The 19,511-nt window shown below is 42.3% G+C and overlaps 1 protein-coding gene across 1 annotated transcript in view; it reads right to left on the bottom strand.

Annotated features, from left to right (window-relative positions):
• Positions 1–19,511, bottom strand: part of LOC149242074 (Low temperature viability protein) — a 66,795-nt gene that overhangs the window by 7,520 nt on the left and 39,764 nt on the right. The window contains exon 2 of the mRNA XM_089374163.1: positions 6,306–6,719. Coding sequence (XP_089230289.1) covers positions 6,306–6,719 — 414 coding nt within the window. The remainder of the gene's footprint in view (positions 1–6,305; positions 6,720–19,511) is intronic.

Genomic DNA, 19,511 nt, shown 5'->3' with positions numbered 1-19,511 from the left:
CACAAGATGTGGTGGATGCCAAGGGCAAACCCCAATGTGGGGAAACCCTTTGATCAAATCTTCTTATTATTCTTCAATAGTTCAGCAAATAGAGAGTACAAATATCAAAAATACATACCCAAAACAGTTATGCCAAATTAGCAGTCAATGCATCCCTAACCACAAAGTCAACAGTGGTTAAAGTTGCCCCAAAACATCCTCCAAGCAATTCGGTCAACAGCAGAAGAATGTGGCCTGCCAAGGGAGTCAAAGTCAACCCAAAACCAACTCGGTCAACACAGTCAAAGTCTATTGTAATTTTGTGGTCATACTAGAAAGTCAACACAATAGTCAACTTGGTCAAATAGTCCCCAATCACCTCTAATTCAATGCCAAAGAATGCAACCTACAGAGATCGAAATTCTACCCACAAAACAAAAGTCAACATTGGTACTCCAAGTCAACGTTGGTAAATGCATGCCCTAATCTCTGAAATTTTCGACCTCCAAAACTAGTCCAGAAATTTGCCTTATTCCACATGTGCGAAGTTGAGAGCCTCCAAATTGTACGAACCAATCAAGAGAGGAGAGAGAAATAGATGTGATGAGACGAGTGATGTCCAAATGAGAGAGTGATGTCCAAATGAGAGAAGGGTCACTTCTATTTGTACACTTCATTGAGGGTGAGGAGGGACATCCATTGGGCTTCTTGAGCCTACATTTCATTGAGGCCGACCTTGACAATTTGTCCATGAGAAAGAATAAATTCAAAATTCCATTTCTGCTAGTCAGAATGAGATGCTCTTTATATCAAAATTGTACCTCTCGAAATGAGGAATCCAATGCAATAATCAGCTCCATCATATGAGTTGTCCTAAGGTGTAAGTTGGCACTAGTTGCCCATTTTAACACTCCCTATCAACTAGGGAGAATTCCATCTGTCAATCCATCATCATGCCAACCTGTCATCTTGTACCATCCCTGCCATCACTGGCTTGTACTACTCTGCTCTGTTGAACAATGAAGTAATAATGAAGAAGTGATCGAGAGTGATTCTTAAAATCATACCACTCTCCACTGACAAAAGTCAATCCTTGATCCCAAATCAAGTTGTTGAACACCATGCATCCTAGTCATAGGGAGTATGGCAATACATGATACGTCCATCAGTAGTGCTATGGTCCCTAACCATTTTTTCCCAACTCATTGGCCAGATGAAAGGAACTTCCCATGATTCCCAGACTCTATGGGTAGGGATGTGTCGGGGCATCAATAGGAGAACGCGAACCACTCATCCTACTCATATGCCATAAGAGAAGGTGAACCACTCATCCTACTCATATGCCATAGGAGAAGGTGAACCACTCATCCTATGCATATGTCAATCATAGGGGAAGGTGAACCACTCACCCCACATGTATGTGTCTGGGCGGGGGAAGGTGAACCACTCACCCTACACACATGTCAACCATAATGGGGTATCACAAGGGAAGGTGAAAGACTCACCCTGTATCCAGCACACCACTAGGGGAAGGTGACACACTCATCCTATGGTTGCTCAAAGAGCCAAGAAGTATCCCAAGCCCCCCGGAGCTCTTAGAGCTCTATGTCCAACTCATATGGGACCCTCATAGGAGGGTCGTTCAACGGCTCCAGGTCTCTCTCAGAAGGTTAAGATCTTGACCTTCCCCAAAGGCTTCGTGAGAATGTCTGTGACTTGTTCATCCGTCCTAATGTGTTGGAGCCTTATTGCTCCCAGTTGTACCATATCCCGGATATCAATGTGCTTGGAGCAGTCGTGGAACACATGATTCTCTAATAGGCGAATCCTACTCTGGTTGTTGCAGAGATGATCACGGTGTTATCTATCATGTGCTTAAATAGCTCACTGAAGAGCTCCCTCAACCAGACTGCCTCACAACAGGCTACACTCGCAGTAATGTATTCGGCCTCAGCAGTGCTTAGTGCAACCGATTTTTGCTTCCTACTCATCCAAGATATGGAAGCAACACCCAGATGTGCTCTTATGATCCACCACATTGCCAGCCCAGTCAGCATCTGTATATCCATGTAGCCTTGAATTTTTGACAGTGTATCTCAGTCCATAGTGGATTGTGCCTCGAAGATATCTCAAGAAATTCTTGGCAACAATCCAATGAATGTAATAAGGCTAGACCATATAGTGACTCAACGTGTTCACAGCGAAGCATATATCAGGACGAGAGTTGACCAAAAACATCAGGGCCCCCACAAGTTAACAATACTGACTTTAAGGATGAGATAATGCACAAAAGTGTGCATACTTGGTAAATCTATCTACTACCACCATGATGACACTCTTCCTTCAGACTCGAGTAAACCTATGACAAAATCCATTGATACCTCCTCTCAACGCTGACTTGGAATGGCTAAAGGTTGTAACAGACCTGGATTCTTAATTGTCTCAATTTTATTTTGTTGGCAAACCAAACATTCTGCCACAAACTTTTGAAAATCAGATTTAAGGCCATCCATAAAAATTCCTTCTTGACCCTGTGGTAAGTTTTTTAAAATATTGAGTGTGCTCCTATGGGGGAGGTGTGCAATTCCAAAAGAATCTTGTTTGAGTTGGGAATTCTTACAAAGATATAAGCGATTTTTGTCCCAAAATGAATCATTTTTCCAGCTAAATGTATCAGATGTATTAGGATCTTGCTGCAACTTTTGAATGAGTGCCCACACTTCTTCATCATTCTTCCATTCCTCCCTTGCTTCGTTTATCCAATCTAGTTGGATAATAGAAATGGCGCACGACAATGCTTCCAAATCCTCATCCTTTCTTGAGAGTGCATCTGCAACAACATTTTGCTTCCCTTTTTTGTAAATGATTTCAAAGTTATAACCCAACATCTTTGTGACCCATTTTTGTTGCTCTTCTGAAAATAATAATTGTTCCAAATAGTATTTAAGACTATCATGATCTATTTTTACCTTGAAGTGTTTTCCTATTAGGAAACGTCATCATTTCTTTAGTGCATGTAGTATTGCCAACATTTCCTTCTCATAAATAGGTTTATGTAAATACTTTCATTTGATTAGACGGCTTCCAAAAGCAATGGGTCTTCCTTCGTGCAATAAAACAACACCAATTCCATTTCATGAGGCATCACATTCCACAATAAAAGTTTTCGAGAAGTCTGGCGTAGCTAAGACTGGTGTTTGGCACATTGCCTCTTAAAGATGTTCAATGGTCCCTTTAGTTGCTTCTAGAATCCAAGAAAATGCATCTTTCTTCAATAATCTTGTTAGAGGTATTGCTATTCTCCCATAATTCTTAACAAACTTGCGATAATACCCTATCAACCTGAGAAATCCTCGAAGATGCTTTATGGTTGTGGGGATTTTCCATTTCTTAATGGCTTTGATTTTGTTAGGATCTACCTTAACACCCTCATGAGATATAATATGACCCAAATATTCCACCTCATGTACCCCAAAGAAACATTTGGAGATTTTTGCATATAATTGTTTCTCCTCCAATAGTTTGAGCACCTTGTCAACATGTTGAACATGATCCTTCCAAGACTTGTTGTAAATTAGTATATCATCAAAAAATACTAACACAATTTTTCTAAGGGTGGGTTTGAAAATAGAATTCATCAAACCTTGAATGTGGAAGGTGCATTAGTAAGGCCAAAAGGCGTGACCCAAAATTCATAATGGCCCTCATGAGTTTTGAATGTTGTTTTCGAAATGTTTTCACTCTTCATTCTAATTTGATGATATCTTGAATGAAGATCCAACTTGGCGAAGTAAATTGCACCACGTAATTCATCAAACAATTCATCAATGACAACAAAGAAATTTATCTTTAATAGTGAGCTTGTTGAGCAACCTATAATCTGGACACATACGCCATGATCCATCCTTCTAGTGCACCAATATTACTAGAGCAGAGAAAGAACTTTGGCTAGGTTGAATTATACCGGCCTCTAGCATTTCTACAACCATACGTTCAATTTCACTCTTTTGGGCATAGGAAAATCTATAAGGCCTGATGTTTGGAGGAACACTTCGTGGAATCAAATGAATAGAATGATCATGGTCACGAATAGGTGGGAGGCCTTTGGGAGTCTCAAATACCTTGGAATGATTGTCCAAGACTATTTGGAGATCTGGAGATATAGATAATTTTGATGTTTGAACCTCTAGTGAGCATGATTGTGCAATTACATCATGTTGTTCTTTCTTCAAAAGTTTTGTCATGCCGCTGACTATCTTTCCTAGTTTCCCTACAATACCCTTAATTGTGCGTGTACACCACTAGCTCCACGAGGGCTTATTTTAGGTGTGGTCATCCATGAGTGATGAGACTCAAGATTGTTATGAGACAATCATTTATCATTTATGATATGTATTTGAATTTTGAACTCGCTGACATTTTTTATTTTAATTATGGAACCATGAGTCCTTTTCTTATTCAGTATCTAAATGTTTTGCTTACAAAAATCGAATATGTTATGTTGTACTTTTATAGATATGAGATGATGTTATGAATTATTACATATATTGTGGTTTTTATAACTTATGAGGATTGGAATTGTCATTAGGTTCTTTTTTGTGCTTAAAATTTACCCTGTTTTAAGTTTTTTTTTTGTATTTTGATGAATCTTGTAACAGTCGTTCGTGAGTCTTATACGAGTCGACGAGTCAATGCCCCAACAAGTCTTATATGAGTACGACTCGTGCGACATTGGTAAGAATGCAGAGATTTGGTCATTGTATCAAGGTGCAGATTCACCCAAAACCAACGCAAGATGCACATTGCAATAATCAACTTCAGCACAGATCACAGTCGCATATTGATGTTGTGTCACAGAAGCACTAGTATTCTAGCTGCTAAGTTTCAGTGATACTACCTGATTCAGCAGTGTCAAAATTCAATTGCATTGACACTTTCCCATGCAACCTTAGTGTGTGCACTTTTGTCACAAAGACGCAAAGCCAAGTAATGCAAAGTTGCAAACATGCAGCCACATATGAACAGTCCAATAAATCGTCATGCATGGAAGACCAAAAGTCACAACAGATTAGTTGATTAGTTAACACTGTGTTGTTGTAACCAACTTCATGCTGTTTATATATCACTATACATCTTTACTTCATTACTCAAAATCGAGATTGCCACCCAAATTATTGCAACAATCAATATTCGATATATGAACTCATTTCTACTTAAGTTATCTTCACAATCTGTTGTGCCATGAATTATTAAACCACTGTAAACATAAGTTGAGATTGTCACAGCATGTCATTGTGGTTATAATAATTCAGCCAGTATACTGACATTTGTAATGGTAGTAATCCCAAATATTTACTCCAACCACAACTTCAAAGACCGGTTGAGAAGAAGAATCCATGCCCTGCACATGGAGCCTTGCCCCCCTTTACTTATTGAACAGGAGCTCCGATCAGACAACCATCCTCAAGCTAAACTTCAAAGATAATCAGAAATAACAAACTCAACTTCCAGGTTCCAACATGAGTACAAGTTTTCAGAACAGTTTTTTTGTTTCTATGAGAAACTTTTGTTCAGAACCAAACCAATCTATTATTTGATAATTCAACTAATTAGCAATTTGAATTGTAAAATCTTATTTTATGGTGATCCAGTTTTGGAATTGTAAGGTTATATTATGGTCTAGTTGTATCTGCTATAAAACAGTCATCAGTCCAGACAATGGTCTTCTGTTTCTCAGAAAAGTATCGGCCTCCAGCCGATCTCTTTTTACTATGATTTCCCTGCAAGAGGATTTGTATTAACAATAAAATTTCTTCTTTTTTGGATTAAAAAATGTGGTTCCATGTGTGCATTACATAAATCTGAATTCCTATATGAATCGGATTGTAGAGTTTTGACACACATGGATATCTGTGCACATCAGAAACAAATTATCATAAGAAATGCAGAGTCTCGTCTCATTTTGCAATTTAAGGCTGGCCCAAATTTATATAGCATGTTAATACAGGTTCTATAGGATAAGCAAAGCAATAACCAAACCACAATGCATCTGTTGAAATTTAGAACAGACAAGTTCATTTGCAGCAGTGAACAACACTCCCAGCCATATCCATCCTGCAAGTTCTATATAGTATATCTGACATAAAAGAAAACCCAATGCTCATGAAAAATTCTATAAATTCATTCTGTCATAATATTAATGCTTATTATACTTGTAGAATTTGGTGCTGCTTCACAATAGTGTAAAACAGATAAGAAATGACCAAGAATAAATAAGTTTAGGTAAACATCATAACTCAAGCAAGTAATTTAACCATGAGATTTACCAGTTCAAACTGCTCATCTAGAAGTCTGGGAGTTCTCTGCATTCTTTCCACCACATCTCCAGCTGTAGAAAATTGCAATGCATCATCAACCGGAGCTGCACTGATTTCGTCTTGAACAGAGACTGATTGATTGGCATGATCACATTCTTGCTTAATTTCTGTTAATCTAACAGAAGTTTCCCCACCCTCTTCCTCCAGTATATTAGCTTGGACAACAAAGTCTTCTTCCAAGTTTTCAACATCAGAACCAAACTCAGAATCATCACTTTTATCAAGTTGAGCAAGTACTTCAGGGTCAACAGCCTTCCGAACATTGCGCATACAACGTGTGCTTGAACTCACACCATACAGAGCATTGGAATTTGAGTCATCTTCATTACAGGTTGAAACTTGTAGATTAGATGCATCATATGCCTGAACCAGCAATAATAATAATAGTATCAGCAAAGCCGAATCCACACATTACAGGAGCAATTCCCTGTAGTTGAAACAATTTTTATACCCATTTAATTGTATATCTGCGCAGAATTCTACCAAAGATTCAGATATAATCAAACTCAAGTAAATTGGAATAAATTTCCAGAAGTTACAGGAACACTTCCTGGTAAGTGCAGCAATAAATTTACTGTTTTGAATGCAGATCAGAGAGTAATTCTGTCAAAGATTCAGTTAACTGCAAACTTATGTAGATTGGAATAGATTTTAAATTTCACATGTGCTACAGGAGCACTTCCTCGTAACTGCAATGATTTTTTTACGGATTTAATTGCAGATCTGTGCATAATTATACAAAATTCAAATAATAAGTTCAAACTCAAGTCAACAAGAATAATGTTTGACTGTTTTTCTACCTTTCTTTATAACAATTAAAAAAAAGGTAAGACAATGACCAGCAGGTACAGCAACTTGAATTCTGTTAGATCATTTTATCTGGTTTATAACCTAAATTGCCAGGATCTGGAGCCAGATACAGATATAGATCGACCAGATTTTTAATAAGCCGGGATATGGAGCCATATATGGATATGGATCCACCAGATTTTTCAAAAGCCATGATCCAGATCCTGATCAGGAGCCATATAAAGATACAGATCTGCCAGATTTCTTAGAACCCGGGATCCAGATACAGCAAGAAAATGGCCACCTTAACAGTATTATAGAGATAAATTATATTAACATCCACAAATTACCAAAATAGGTAAACAAGATTAAAACTTAAACATACATGTCAGTGGCAATGTGGGAGTGCCTAGGGCATCTCTTGAAAAGGAAAAGCGGAAACAAGAATCTACACAAGTAATTTGACAAATAACAACAGATTAAACCCAAGAAAAGGAAATGAAGTGGAAATAGGTACTCCGTGAACGATTGTTGTTTGCAAGGTTGTAACCTTACAAATAGCCAATCATCTTATTCAAATTTCCATTAGGATTCAAATTTCCACCTGGGATCAATAAAACTGACTTCAGGTCAGTAAGAGTGATATGAGTCATGACACACTCTCTTCCGATGAAACTGACTTCGGGTCAGCAGAGAATGGTATGAAACATTCTCCATCAATTCTTCTTCTTCATGGGTTCAGCAGAGCAGAGCAGTGCAGGGCACTGATGGCAGAGATAGTACAGTCGGACAGATGGATCAGCGGATGGAGTTCTCCCTAGTTGAGAAAGAGTGTTAAAATTGACAACTAGGGCCAAACTCCATGTGGGTCATCTTATTAATGACAGCTGATATTTCTCTTGGACTCCTCTCATCGAGAGGTGTAGGATTGGTCTAAAGATCATCCAATTCCAATAAGTATTCATGGAGATATGATTTTATTTGTGTTATTGGACAATTCAACAAGGTCGGCCAGCAACTAATTTGCCCCCTCTTGTGCTCCACGTTTTACTGTAAAAGGAGGAGGTCTTCAAGTCATTTAAACACTCACTTCTCCTAAGATCTCTCTCCACTCGTTTGGGTTTAGTGGCTAGAGAGGTCAAGAGGGAGAAGCCCTAGACGCAGTGAAGAAAGGGTTCTATGTGCCCTAGACACAGTTGAAGAACGCAGCCCTAGCTGCAGTCAAAGGGAGCTCAAATACGCAGCCAAAAGGAGCCCTAACAGCTGTCTAAAGGAGGCCCTAATACGCAGCCAAAAGGAGCCCTAACAACTGTCTAAAGGAGGCCCTAATACGCAGCCAAAAGGAGCCCTAACAGCTGTCTAAAGGAGGCCCTAATACGCAGCAAAGAAGGAGCCCTATACGCAGCCAAGTGGAGGCCCTAATCCGCAGATCTAAGGAGCCCTATACACAGCCAAGTGGAGGCCCTAATCCACAGCAAAGAAGGGAGATCTACCCACTGTTTAGGGGAACTTCTACATGCAGCAAGGCAGCCCTAATCTGCAGACATGAGGAAGCCTTAAAGGAGCCTTAGCTGCATATCTAAGGAAGGGTTAAACATGCCCTAGATGCAGTCTATACATCGCTGAACGCAGGCCTAAACGCAGTCACCTTAACACTATTCTAGGCCGCATTTGTGGAGGGTTTCATGTGCCCTTAGACTGCTGTGAGAAGGGATCTGAATGGTTCCTTATATGCAGTCTCATGACTGCCCTAGCCACAGGAAAAGAGAAGGTTACAACAGTTCATTAGTGGGACGATTTGGGAGGTCTACTATATCAAGGAGGACTGTTATGATGCAGCGTGGAGGGCAGCAACTCATTGGAGGACAACCACAGTCATTAAGAGCAATTCTGGGCCAGCTTAGATGGGCTGTTAGGGACTGTGGTCAGTACCCTAATCAGTCCCTGAATTGCAGCATTACAACATGTTCAAGAGTTGACATTTCTATAGACTAAATGTTGCTGCGTTAATAATGATTGGACACTATCTGTGATACGTTTGTTGCTATGTGCTAGGCCACAGGCCATAGCACCATAGCAAGAGTTGTTATGGGCTGTGTATCAGGGTGTGCAGCACAAGTGTATCAAGGTGCAGCACAAGTGTATCAAGATGCAGCACAAGGGGATGCAGCATGATAGGCACAGTAAGGTACAGTTTGAAGATGCAGCACAAGGAGGTGCAGCATGATGATATGGTGCAGCATGAAGATGAAGAGAAGCAAGATGGGTACAGCATGATGAGGTACAACTCAGCAGTGATGCACCATGGTGCAGCTCTATGATGAGACATGGTATGATGGTACAGCATGGTGCAGCACTGTGATAGGGTGATGGAATCACATGAGTCCATATCAGTTACCTCATGAGACATCTTCTTAGAGAAGATCTATGTTCTTATCTTGTCAAGTCAAAGTGTTGACTTCTGATGTATGTGTACTATCTCTCTCTCTCCCTGCTGAACTATTGAAGAACATATAAGAAGAATTGATCAAGGGTTTCCCCACATTGGGTTTGTCCTTGGCTAGCGCCACATCCTGTGTCCTCTTGTCTTGGCTTGTCTTATGCGAATTATGTTTATGTTCTATCTGTAGTTTACTTTAATGTTGATGTGATTGCTAATCTGGAAGAGATATTGAGCTAACTGTGAAAATTGAAATAAATTGATCAAAGCATAGAACATACCTAAAATTAACAGGAGTATGGTGGTTGATGGAATTCAAGGCATGGTATAACGTTATTCAATGTTATTCGGGGTATAACATTATATGGAAGTGGTGTGGGGGGTATGGCGGTATTGGCGAATCCACGACAAACAACGTAATATGGACTGTAGCATAAGAATGGAGGTGTATTCACTGAGCCTAGCAGTATTATGAAAGGGTATAAGCAGTAGATTATCGTTTTCTGCGCAGTATGAAAGGGCATAAGTGTGTTATAACAGTGGAGCGTATGGAGCAATCGATTGTGCAGGAGGGCCAAGCCAAGTGGGCCAACTACTTATGGGAGGTATGCAGTATTAACCTGAGCAGCGTAGCCACAGTCAGGAGGGTCGATGACAATTGAACAAAGAATTGCCAATATCCAACATCTAATAATAATATAAAATACCCAAAACATGCAATTTAGGTCTGAGAAATATTATAAGCAGTAGACAATCAAAAGGAAACTAAGGAGGGGACAAGTGTCCAAAACTGCCTCCATTGTTGTTGCTTCCGGCATCGCTGGAAGAAACGGAAGAAGGATACAACGCATAGGCATTTGTCATCCCCAGTGCTGCGAGGCCAGCCTCGTAGGAACCACCGATTCTCATGGCCAATTCAAAAACTGTGTATCAAAAACAATATTCATTATGCATGACATTTCAACAGCCTTGAAAAGAAACCTGCACTCACAATCTCCACACCGTTCTTTAAATACGCCAATGCAGAACTAGCGGCCTCAGCAAAGGCTTCAATGTACAACGTTCAACTCTCGACCAACTCATTCAACAACAGATATTTTACAGAGATGGCAGTCTAGAACAGTGGTACAGAACTGGCATGTATAGAAAGGCCACAAAAAACCAAGCTCACATAAACAAATGGCTCATACTTGAGCAGGGCAGGAGATCACCCGCTCTAATACCATGTTAAACTCACATGGAATGTAAACAGCTAATTTAAATGATAAGCATGAGATTGCATATATTATTGACTTGATATACATTTATAGTACATGGTGTGACCCTTGGATTCATATTCCAAGTGGTCACTTGGACTCCGGTGGCTGTTCACATTCCACACCAACCAATAGAGGATTAGGTGTCCAACAAAATTGATTCCAACTCTCCTCTATTTATAGATTCCTTCATGGGCTCCCAAATGTGAGGGGGGTTGTGAATGCAACCCCCAATTTTGAGTTCTTTTGCCCCAACTGACCAACATCGGAAAATTTGGGTTTTATCCCCTATAGATAATTAATTCTTTGGGGGCATTACGGTCCCCCCTACCCGACATTGCTTGTCCTTGAGCAATGGCAAGTTTGGGGGCTGCAAAATTTACCTTCCTATTTTCCAGGAGGACCTCTCTTGATTAGACATCCTTGTCTTGTGAGTTTCTAGAGAAGATTATGACCAGACGGTACATGCTCTTCATGTTCATAATCAACTAATCCAATGGACTACTCCATTTCCAATATTTGTGATTGCTGATTCACTGCATGAAGAAAAGACGTGAGCGGCTACCAAGTTATTCTCATCAACTTTGTCTTTAGTGAAGCTATCCTCTTCCTTCTCAAGAACATCATTCTACTTCATTGGCGCAAAAATGGCAGTTATGTCACTGAAATCATTATGATGATGTTCACCATGATATTTTTCTCCAGTTATAACATTTTGAGGAGGATAACCTTTAAGAGACTGCTCATATTTCAGCTTCAGTTGCTAGAAGCTATCAACATAATGAATCCTTTCCAACTCATCAGAATAGTTTTCAACCACATGAAATGAGAGACTTGAAATTCTCCTTGCAAATGTACTCAATAAGCTCAAGCACTGCCAAATTAATAAGGTTATAACGATTTCCATTAATTGTAAGGGCTTGTATAACTCAACAAGGCTTGGAAGAAAGGATTACTCTACAAGGGAGGAATTTCACTCGAGTACAAATCCTGGACTATGAGGGAGTGCCATATAGATGTCGCAGATGTCACAAGGTCGGGCATCTATTCAAAGAATGCCCTCTGGAGGTGAAAGCCTAGGAGACAACAGCAGGGCAAGAAGCGGGCATCGACAAAGGTACTCCTGTCATCCGTAGAAAGCATACAGAGGTTGGCCCTGAACCTCCCCAGAAGGCGACCCCGTCCAAGTCGGTGCAACACGAAGCTGGAACGTCCACGGGTCCTCCATCCCCTCCTCTGACTCGAGCTCGGGCAGAGGCAAAAGCGGCTCGATCAGCAAGTACTCCTCTTCCCTCATCCCCTTCTCTATCTTATGTTAATGCATCTAATGCACAGCATATGCATAATGCATTGATCACACATGGTTACATCTCCCCTGCATCCACCCTCTATTCACCCCTCACTCAACTTGTGGTAGATTCTACCACCCCCCCACCATCACCCTCCCTGTGAAATCCCCCTCTCTCCCTCCATCCCACTTGGTACCCTCCCATCCCTATAACCTTCGTTCGCGAACTCCCTTTGGAGACTCTAAACCATACACTGACCTTGGTTTGCTCTTCCTACATCCTCTGCTAAACCTCTAGGGCGCAAATCATACCTCACTCATGCCATCCTCAGCGCAGGGGCAGAGGTGATCTCAGGCAAATAATCTTCTTTAGATCGGGTTCTTAGAGCAAAGCAAACCCGAGACATGGTTCCCCCATGAAATGCCTCTCCTTTAACTGTAGGGGCTTGGCTAAATCTCCCAAAAAACTAGCCCTTCGCAGACTCTTCACTGCGGAACCGGTCGACTTAATCCTCATTCAAGAAACTCTAGGGGAAGCACATCATGTTTCTAAGATTCTACAGGCTATTTGCCCTGGGTGGATTTTCACTGCCCTGGATGCCATGGGGACGCTCTTGTGGTCTGCCCATGGGATACAATCCTCGTTCCATTAAACCCATTTCGACTTGGGGAGGAAAGGGTTACATGGGCATTGATTTTTTCTCAGCCGAATTGGGAATGGAATTCAGGGTCATGAATGTTTATGGGTCATGCCAAGGAAGGGAGGCCTTCTGGAACCACCTCCTTAATCTATCCTTGTCCTCTGCTGACAACTTCATATTGGGAGGGGATCTTAACTTTTCTATCGGATTTAGTAAGTCTTGGGGCTCATCGGCTCAGATCGATCCACTCTTAGAAACTATGGAAAATCTTCTTGATCAGGTCCAGCTCACTGATGTACCAATGATAAAGCCCCTGCCTAATTTTAGGAATAGAAGGGTAGGGGAGGCCGCCCTTGCCAGGAGACTTGACCAGTTTATCATCAAAAATCAGTTGTTGCAGCGCTTATCCCATTATAGGCAGTGGGTTGGGTCAAGAGGCAAATCTGACCATTCACCAATCTACCTCGAAGTATCTGGTTTACCAAATAAACCTCGGGCACCCTTCAAGTTCAACTCTATATGGCTACAGGATCCCTCATACATTGAGTTGGTCACTAATCATTGGGCATAAAACCCACCCTTCATGGGTTGAAGGCTTTTGTCAAAACCTTCTTTTCAGCTCAAGAAGCTCACTATTAAGTGGGCCAAAGAAAAACATCAGAAGGATATCAATATACTCTCATTTGTGGAAGCTGTCCTAGCGGACCTTACCGATGACAACAATAGGGGATTTATGAGTGTTGAAGACAAATCCTATTCGATTGAACTGGAAAACAAAAGAGCAAAGATTTTGAAGGAACGGGAGGAAACCTGGAGACTAAAGAGTCGTGCTATCTGGCTCAAAGCAGGGGATGCGAACACTAGGTACTTCCAAAACTTTGCCAAAGGAAGAAAAGCCTCCAATAACATCTAGCAACTGCCCACTCCTGTCGGAGGATCTGCTAAAACATTTCACCAGCTCTCACAGCTAGGCATATCACACTTCCAACAACTCTTCAAGGAACCTCCTGGCTATAATCTGGCTGAGATCATCCGTGTAGCAGGGCATTTTCCTATATTTGCCAATCAGGAAACTGCAGATGATATCACTGCACCTACCAAAGAAGAATTGGAAGGGACTCACAAATGGTTCCAAAAAGATAAAAGCCCTGGACCGGATGGCTGGCCTATTGAATTTTACCTAGCTTTCTTTGAAATCCTTGGGAATGATCTTCTCAATGTAGTTGAAGAGTGCAGGACATCTGGGAGAATGTATGAGGCCATCAATACAACTTTCATTTCTCTTATCCCGAAATCAGATTCCCCAACCTCTTTCAATGACTTTCGGCCAATCTCTCTCTGCAACACCATCTACAAAATCATAGCTAAGATTATAGCAAATCGGCTTCGACCCATTCTATCCCATCACATCTCCCCCAAGCAGTTTGCTTTCCTCCATAATAGGCAGATTCATGAAGCCATTGGCACAGCCCAAGAAGCCATTCACTCTATAAAATCTAAGTCTCTGAAAAATATAATTCTCAAGATTGATCTCGCCAAGGCCTTTGATCGTGTAAGTTGGCTCTTCATCAAGATGATTCTCATTCACTTAGGCTTTCCTAATGAATTATTAAACTGGATCATTTGTTGCATAAATACAGTCTCCTACAGCATCTTGATCAATGGCTCGGCAACCCAATTCTTTCATGCCGAACGAGGGCTGAGACAGGGTTGTCCCCTGTCTCCACTTCTATTCCTTCTAGTGAAGGAAGGACTCAATAAGCTCATTGCCACGGCAAAGAGTGAGGGCAGACTAAAAGGCCTGAGAATGAATGATCTCTACCACCTCACTCACCTGCTCTTTGTAGATGATGTCCTGATATTCCAAGATGGCAGCGTTAGGGACTCGGCCACCTTCCATGAAATTCTCATCCAGCTGTAGCATTTTGAGGAGGATAACCTTTAAGAGACTGCTCATATTTCAGATTCAGTTGCTAGAAGCTATCAATATAGTGAATCCTTTCCAACTCACCATAATAGTTTTCAACCACATGAAATGAGAGACTTGAAATTTTCCTTGCAAATGTACTCAATAAGCTCAAGCACTGCCAAATTAATAAGGTTATAACAATTTCCATTAGTTGTAAGGGCTTGTATAACTCGAGAGGCCTTGGAAGAAAGGATTACTCTACAATGGAGGAATTTCACTCGAGTACAAATCCTGGACTATGAGGGAGTGCCATACAGATGTTGTAGATGTCACAAGGTCTGGCATCTATTCAAAAAATGCCCCCTGGAGGTGAAAGCCCAGGAGACAGCAACAGAGCAAGAAGCGGGCATCGACAAAGGTACTCCTATCATCTGTAGAAAGCATACAGAGGTTGGCCCTGAACCTCCCCAGAAGGCGACCCCGTCCAAGCCGGTGCAGCACGAAGCTGGAACGTCCACGGGTCCTCCATCCCCTCCTCTGACTCGAGATCGGGCAGCGGCAAAAGCGGCTCGATCAACAAGTACTCCTCTTCCCTCATCCCCTTCTCTATCTTATGTTAATGCATCTAATGCACAGCATATGCATAATGCATTGATCACACATGGTTACATCTCCCCTGCATCCACCCTCTATTCACCCCTCACTCAACTCGTGGTAGATTCTACCACCCCCCCCGTGGTAGATTCTACCACCCCCCCCCATCACCCTCCCTGTGAAATCCCCCTCTCCCTCCATCCCACTTGGTACCCTCCCATCCCTATAACCTTCGTTCGCGAACTCCCTTTGGAGACTCTCAACCATAAACTGACCTTGGTTTGACTCTTCCTGCATCCTCTGCTAAACCTCTTAGAGGGCGCAAATCATACCTCACTCATGCCATCCTCCGCGCAGGGGCAGAGGTGATCTCGGGCAGACAATCTTCTTTAGATCGGGTTCTTAGAGCAAAGCAAACCCTAGACATGGTTCCCCCATGAAATGCCTCTCCTTTAACTGTAGGGGCTTGGCTAGTTCTCCCAAAAAACTAGCCCTTCGCAGACTCTTCACTGCGGAACCGGTCAACTTAATCCTCATTCAAGAAACTCTAGGGGAAGCACATCATGTTTCTAAGATTCTACAGGCTATTTGCCCTGGGTGGATTTTCACTGCCCTAGATGCCATGGGACGCTCTGGTGGTCTGGCCATGGGATACAATCCTCGTTCCATTAAACCCATTTCGACTTGGGGAGGAAAGGGTTACATGGGCATTGATTTCTTCTCAGTCGAATTGGGAATGGAATTCAGGTTCATGAATGTTTATGGGCCGTGTCAAGGAAGGGACGCCTTCTGGAACCACCTCCTTAATCTATCCCTGTCCTCTGCTGACAACTTCATATTGGGAGGGGATCTTAACTTTTCTATCAGATTCAGTGAGTCTTGGGGCTCATCGGCTCAGATCGATCCACTCTTAGAAACTATGGAAAATCTTCTTGATCAGGCCAAGCTCACTGATGTACCAATGATAAAGCCCCTGCCTAATTGGAGGAATAGAAGGGTTGGGGAGGCCGCCCTCGCCAGGAGACTTGACCGGTTTATCATCAAAAATCAATTGTTGCAGCGCTTATCCCATTATAGGCAGTGGGTTGGGTCAGGAGGCATATCTGACCATTCACCAATCTACCTGGAAGTATCTGGTCTAGCAAATAAACCTCGGGAACCCTTCAAGTTCAACTTTGTATGGCTACAGGATCCCTCATACATTGAGCTGGTCACTAATCATTAGGCACAAAACCCACCCTTCATGGGTTGAAGGCTTTTGTCAAAACCTTCTTCAGCTCAAGAAGCTCACTATTAAGTGGGCCAAAGAAAAACATCAGAAGGATATCCATATACTCTCATCTGTGGAAGCTGCCCTAGCAGACCTTACCGATGACAACAATAGGGGATTTATGAGTGTTGAAGACAAATCCTATCTAATTGAACTGGAAAACAAAAGAGCAAAGATTTTGAAGGAACGGGAGGAAACCTGGAGACTAAAGAGTCGTGCTATCTAGCTCAAAGCAGGGGATGAGAACACTAGGTACTTCCAAAACTTTGCCAAAGGAAGAAAAGCCTCCAATACCATCTAGCAACTGCCCACTCCTGATAGAGGATCTGCTAAAACTTTTCACCAGCTCTCACAGCTGGGCATATCACACTTCCAACAACTCTTCAAGGAACCTCCTGGCTATAATCTGGCTGAGATCATCCGTGTAGCAGGGCATTTTCCTAGATTTGTCAATCAGGAAACTGCAGATGAGATCACTGCACCTATCACCAAAGAAGAATTGGAAGGGACTCACAAATGGTTCCAAAAAGACAAAAGCCCTGGGCCGGATGGCTGGCCTATTGAATTTTACCTAGCTTTCTTTGAAATCCTTGGGAATGATCTTCTCAATGTAGTTGAAGAGTGCAGGACATCTGGGAGAATGTATGAGGCCATCAATACAAATTTCATTGCTCTTATCCCGAAATCGGATTCCCCGACCTCTTTCAATGACTTTCGGCCAATCTCTCTCTGCAACACCATTTACAAAATCATAGCTAAGATTATAGCAAATCGGCTTCGACCCATTCTATCCTAGCACATCTCCCACGAGCAGTTTGCTTTCCTCCATAATAGGCAGATTCATGAAGCCATTGGCACAGCCCAAGAAACCATTCACTCTATAAAATCTAAGTCTCTTAAAAGCATAATTCTCAAGATTGATCTCCCCAAGGCCTTTGATCATGTAAGCTGGCTCTTCATCAAGATGATTCTCATTCACCTAGGCTTTCCTAATGAATTCATAAATTGGATCATCTATTGCATAAATACAGTCTCCTACAGCATCCTGATCAATGGCTCGACAACCCAGTTCTTTCATGTCGAATGAGGGCTGAGGCAGGGTTGTCCCCTGTCTCCACTTCTATTCCTTCTAGTGATGGAAGGACTCAGTAGGCTCATTGCCACGGCAAAGAGTGAGGGCAGACTAAAAGGCCTGAGAATGAATGATCTCTACCACCTCACTCACCTGCTCTTTGTAGATGATGTCCTGATATTCCTAGATGGCAGCGTTAGGGACTCGGCCACCTTCCATGAGATTCTCATCCTCTTTGAAAAAGCCACTGGAATGATCACGAATCAAACCAAATCTACGATCACCCTGTCTCATTCTACCCCACAAGAAGTCAGAGCAGCACGTGTACTTTCATTACACCCCCCACACCCTCTCGAATGGGCTTAAATATTTGGGCTTCCGGATAAAACCCAACAGCTATAGGATTGCTCACTGGATCTGGTTAGTAATCAAGCTGGAGAAGAGGTTGAAAAGTTGGAATCATAGAATGCTCTCTAGAGCAAGGAGACTTGTCTTGATTAAATCTGTTCTGGAAGCCACCCCGGTATACTGGATGTCCCTTGCCTGGATCCCACGGGGAATCCTTAGTCGTATACAACAGATATGTTGCCGATATCTTTGGAATGGACATAAGGAAGGTAAAATATTTGCCTGGGTAAGCTGGAAGAACATCGCCCTCCCAAAGAAATGGGGGGGTGGGGGTTAAAAGATCTGTCTTATTTTGCCCAAGCACTAGCAGCAAAGATGAGCTGGTCTCTTCTCACTGCTAACAACCTTTGGACGACAATGACATATCATAGATACATTTGGCCTCAACAAATCCTAGACTGGGTTCGTCAACATGACTGACCAAATGGGGGAATATCCATTGTTTGGAAATCTATACTACAGATAATGCCTTTCATCATAGCAGAATTGGCATGGTGCATAAACAATGGCTCCTCTGTGAGAATTGGTATCGATCCCTGGATAGGTGGGGGTAACCGATACCTTCTTCCACCGGACCTCCTACAATATCTTAATCACAGGGAGGTCAAGACGATCGCCCAAATTGCTGATCAAGACCACAGATCCATCCTCAGACAGCACTGGCGAACAGCTCATGAACTGAATATTCCTGCACAGTGGCAGCACTCTTGGGATTCATACATTGGGGCTCTATCTGAAGCGCATATAATCCTCAACCAGGATCCTGATGTCTTAGTTTGGACCCCTGCTGATCATGGGAAATACAGCCCAAAACTTGGATATTTGCATCTACTACAAACCCAAAAGCCCAACCACACTTATGATTGGTGGCAGCAGCTATGGAGACTAAATGCACCCCCTCGAGCCCGCCTATTTATGTCGTGTGTTTTAAGCAACAAAACCCCCATGGGAGAGGCACTTATGCACAGATCCATCTTTGGGCCGAGTTGGTGTGTCCTTTGCAAACAGGCATCTGAATCAAATGAGCATCTGTTCTTGACCTACTCATCCGTCATACAATTATGGCAATCAATAACACAGCATCTCTCAATGAGAAATGTGTGGCAGGGCCCTTCTATTCTGCAAGCTTGGAATAACTGGAACACGGTGCACCAGAGGAAAAAAGAACAATGCCTGTCAGCTGGCCCCTGCTCATTGCAAAGGCAGTGACTATCTATCATGACATCCCTGATGAAGAGCCATCCCACACCCGTATAAAATCGGGACTTGGTAATATCGAGAAAACCCAGCCATGGGCTTTTTTGACGGGGCTGCACAACCTCAAGGCTATTGGGGGGGGGGTTCTGCTTATACATCTCGGACCAGCATCATTTCAAAGTCAAATTAGGACTGGGGGAAGGAACAAATAATTTCGCTGAGCTTATCACTCTCAGACACTTACTGCATTTTACACTTGCACATAATTGCACTTCTCTACAGATCTTTGGA

The sequence above is a fragment of the Pinus tabuliformis genome, chromosome 8 (genome assembly GCF_031772625.1).
Source record: "Pinus tabuliformis cultivar Carrire ecotype Pingquan chromosome 8, CPIR1, whole genome shotgun sequence".
NCBI classification, from domain to species: Eukaryota; Viridiplantae; Streptophyta; class Pinopsida; order Pinales; family Pinaceae; genus Pinus; species Pinus tabuliformis.
This window is presented reverse-complemented; position numbering and strand designations above follow the sequence as displayed.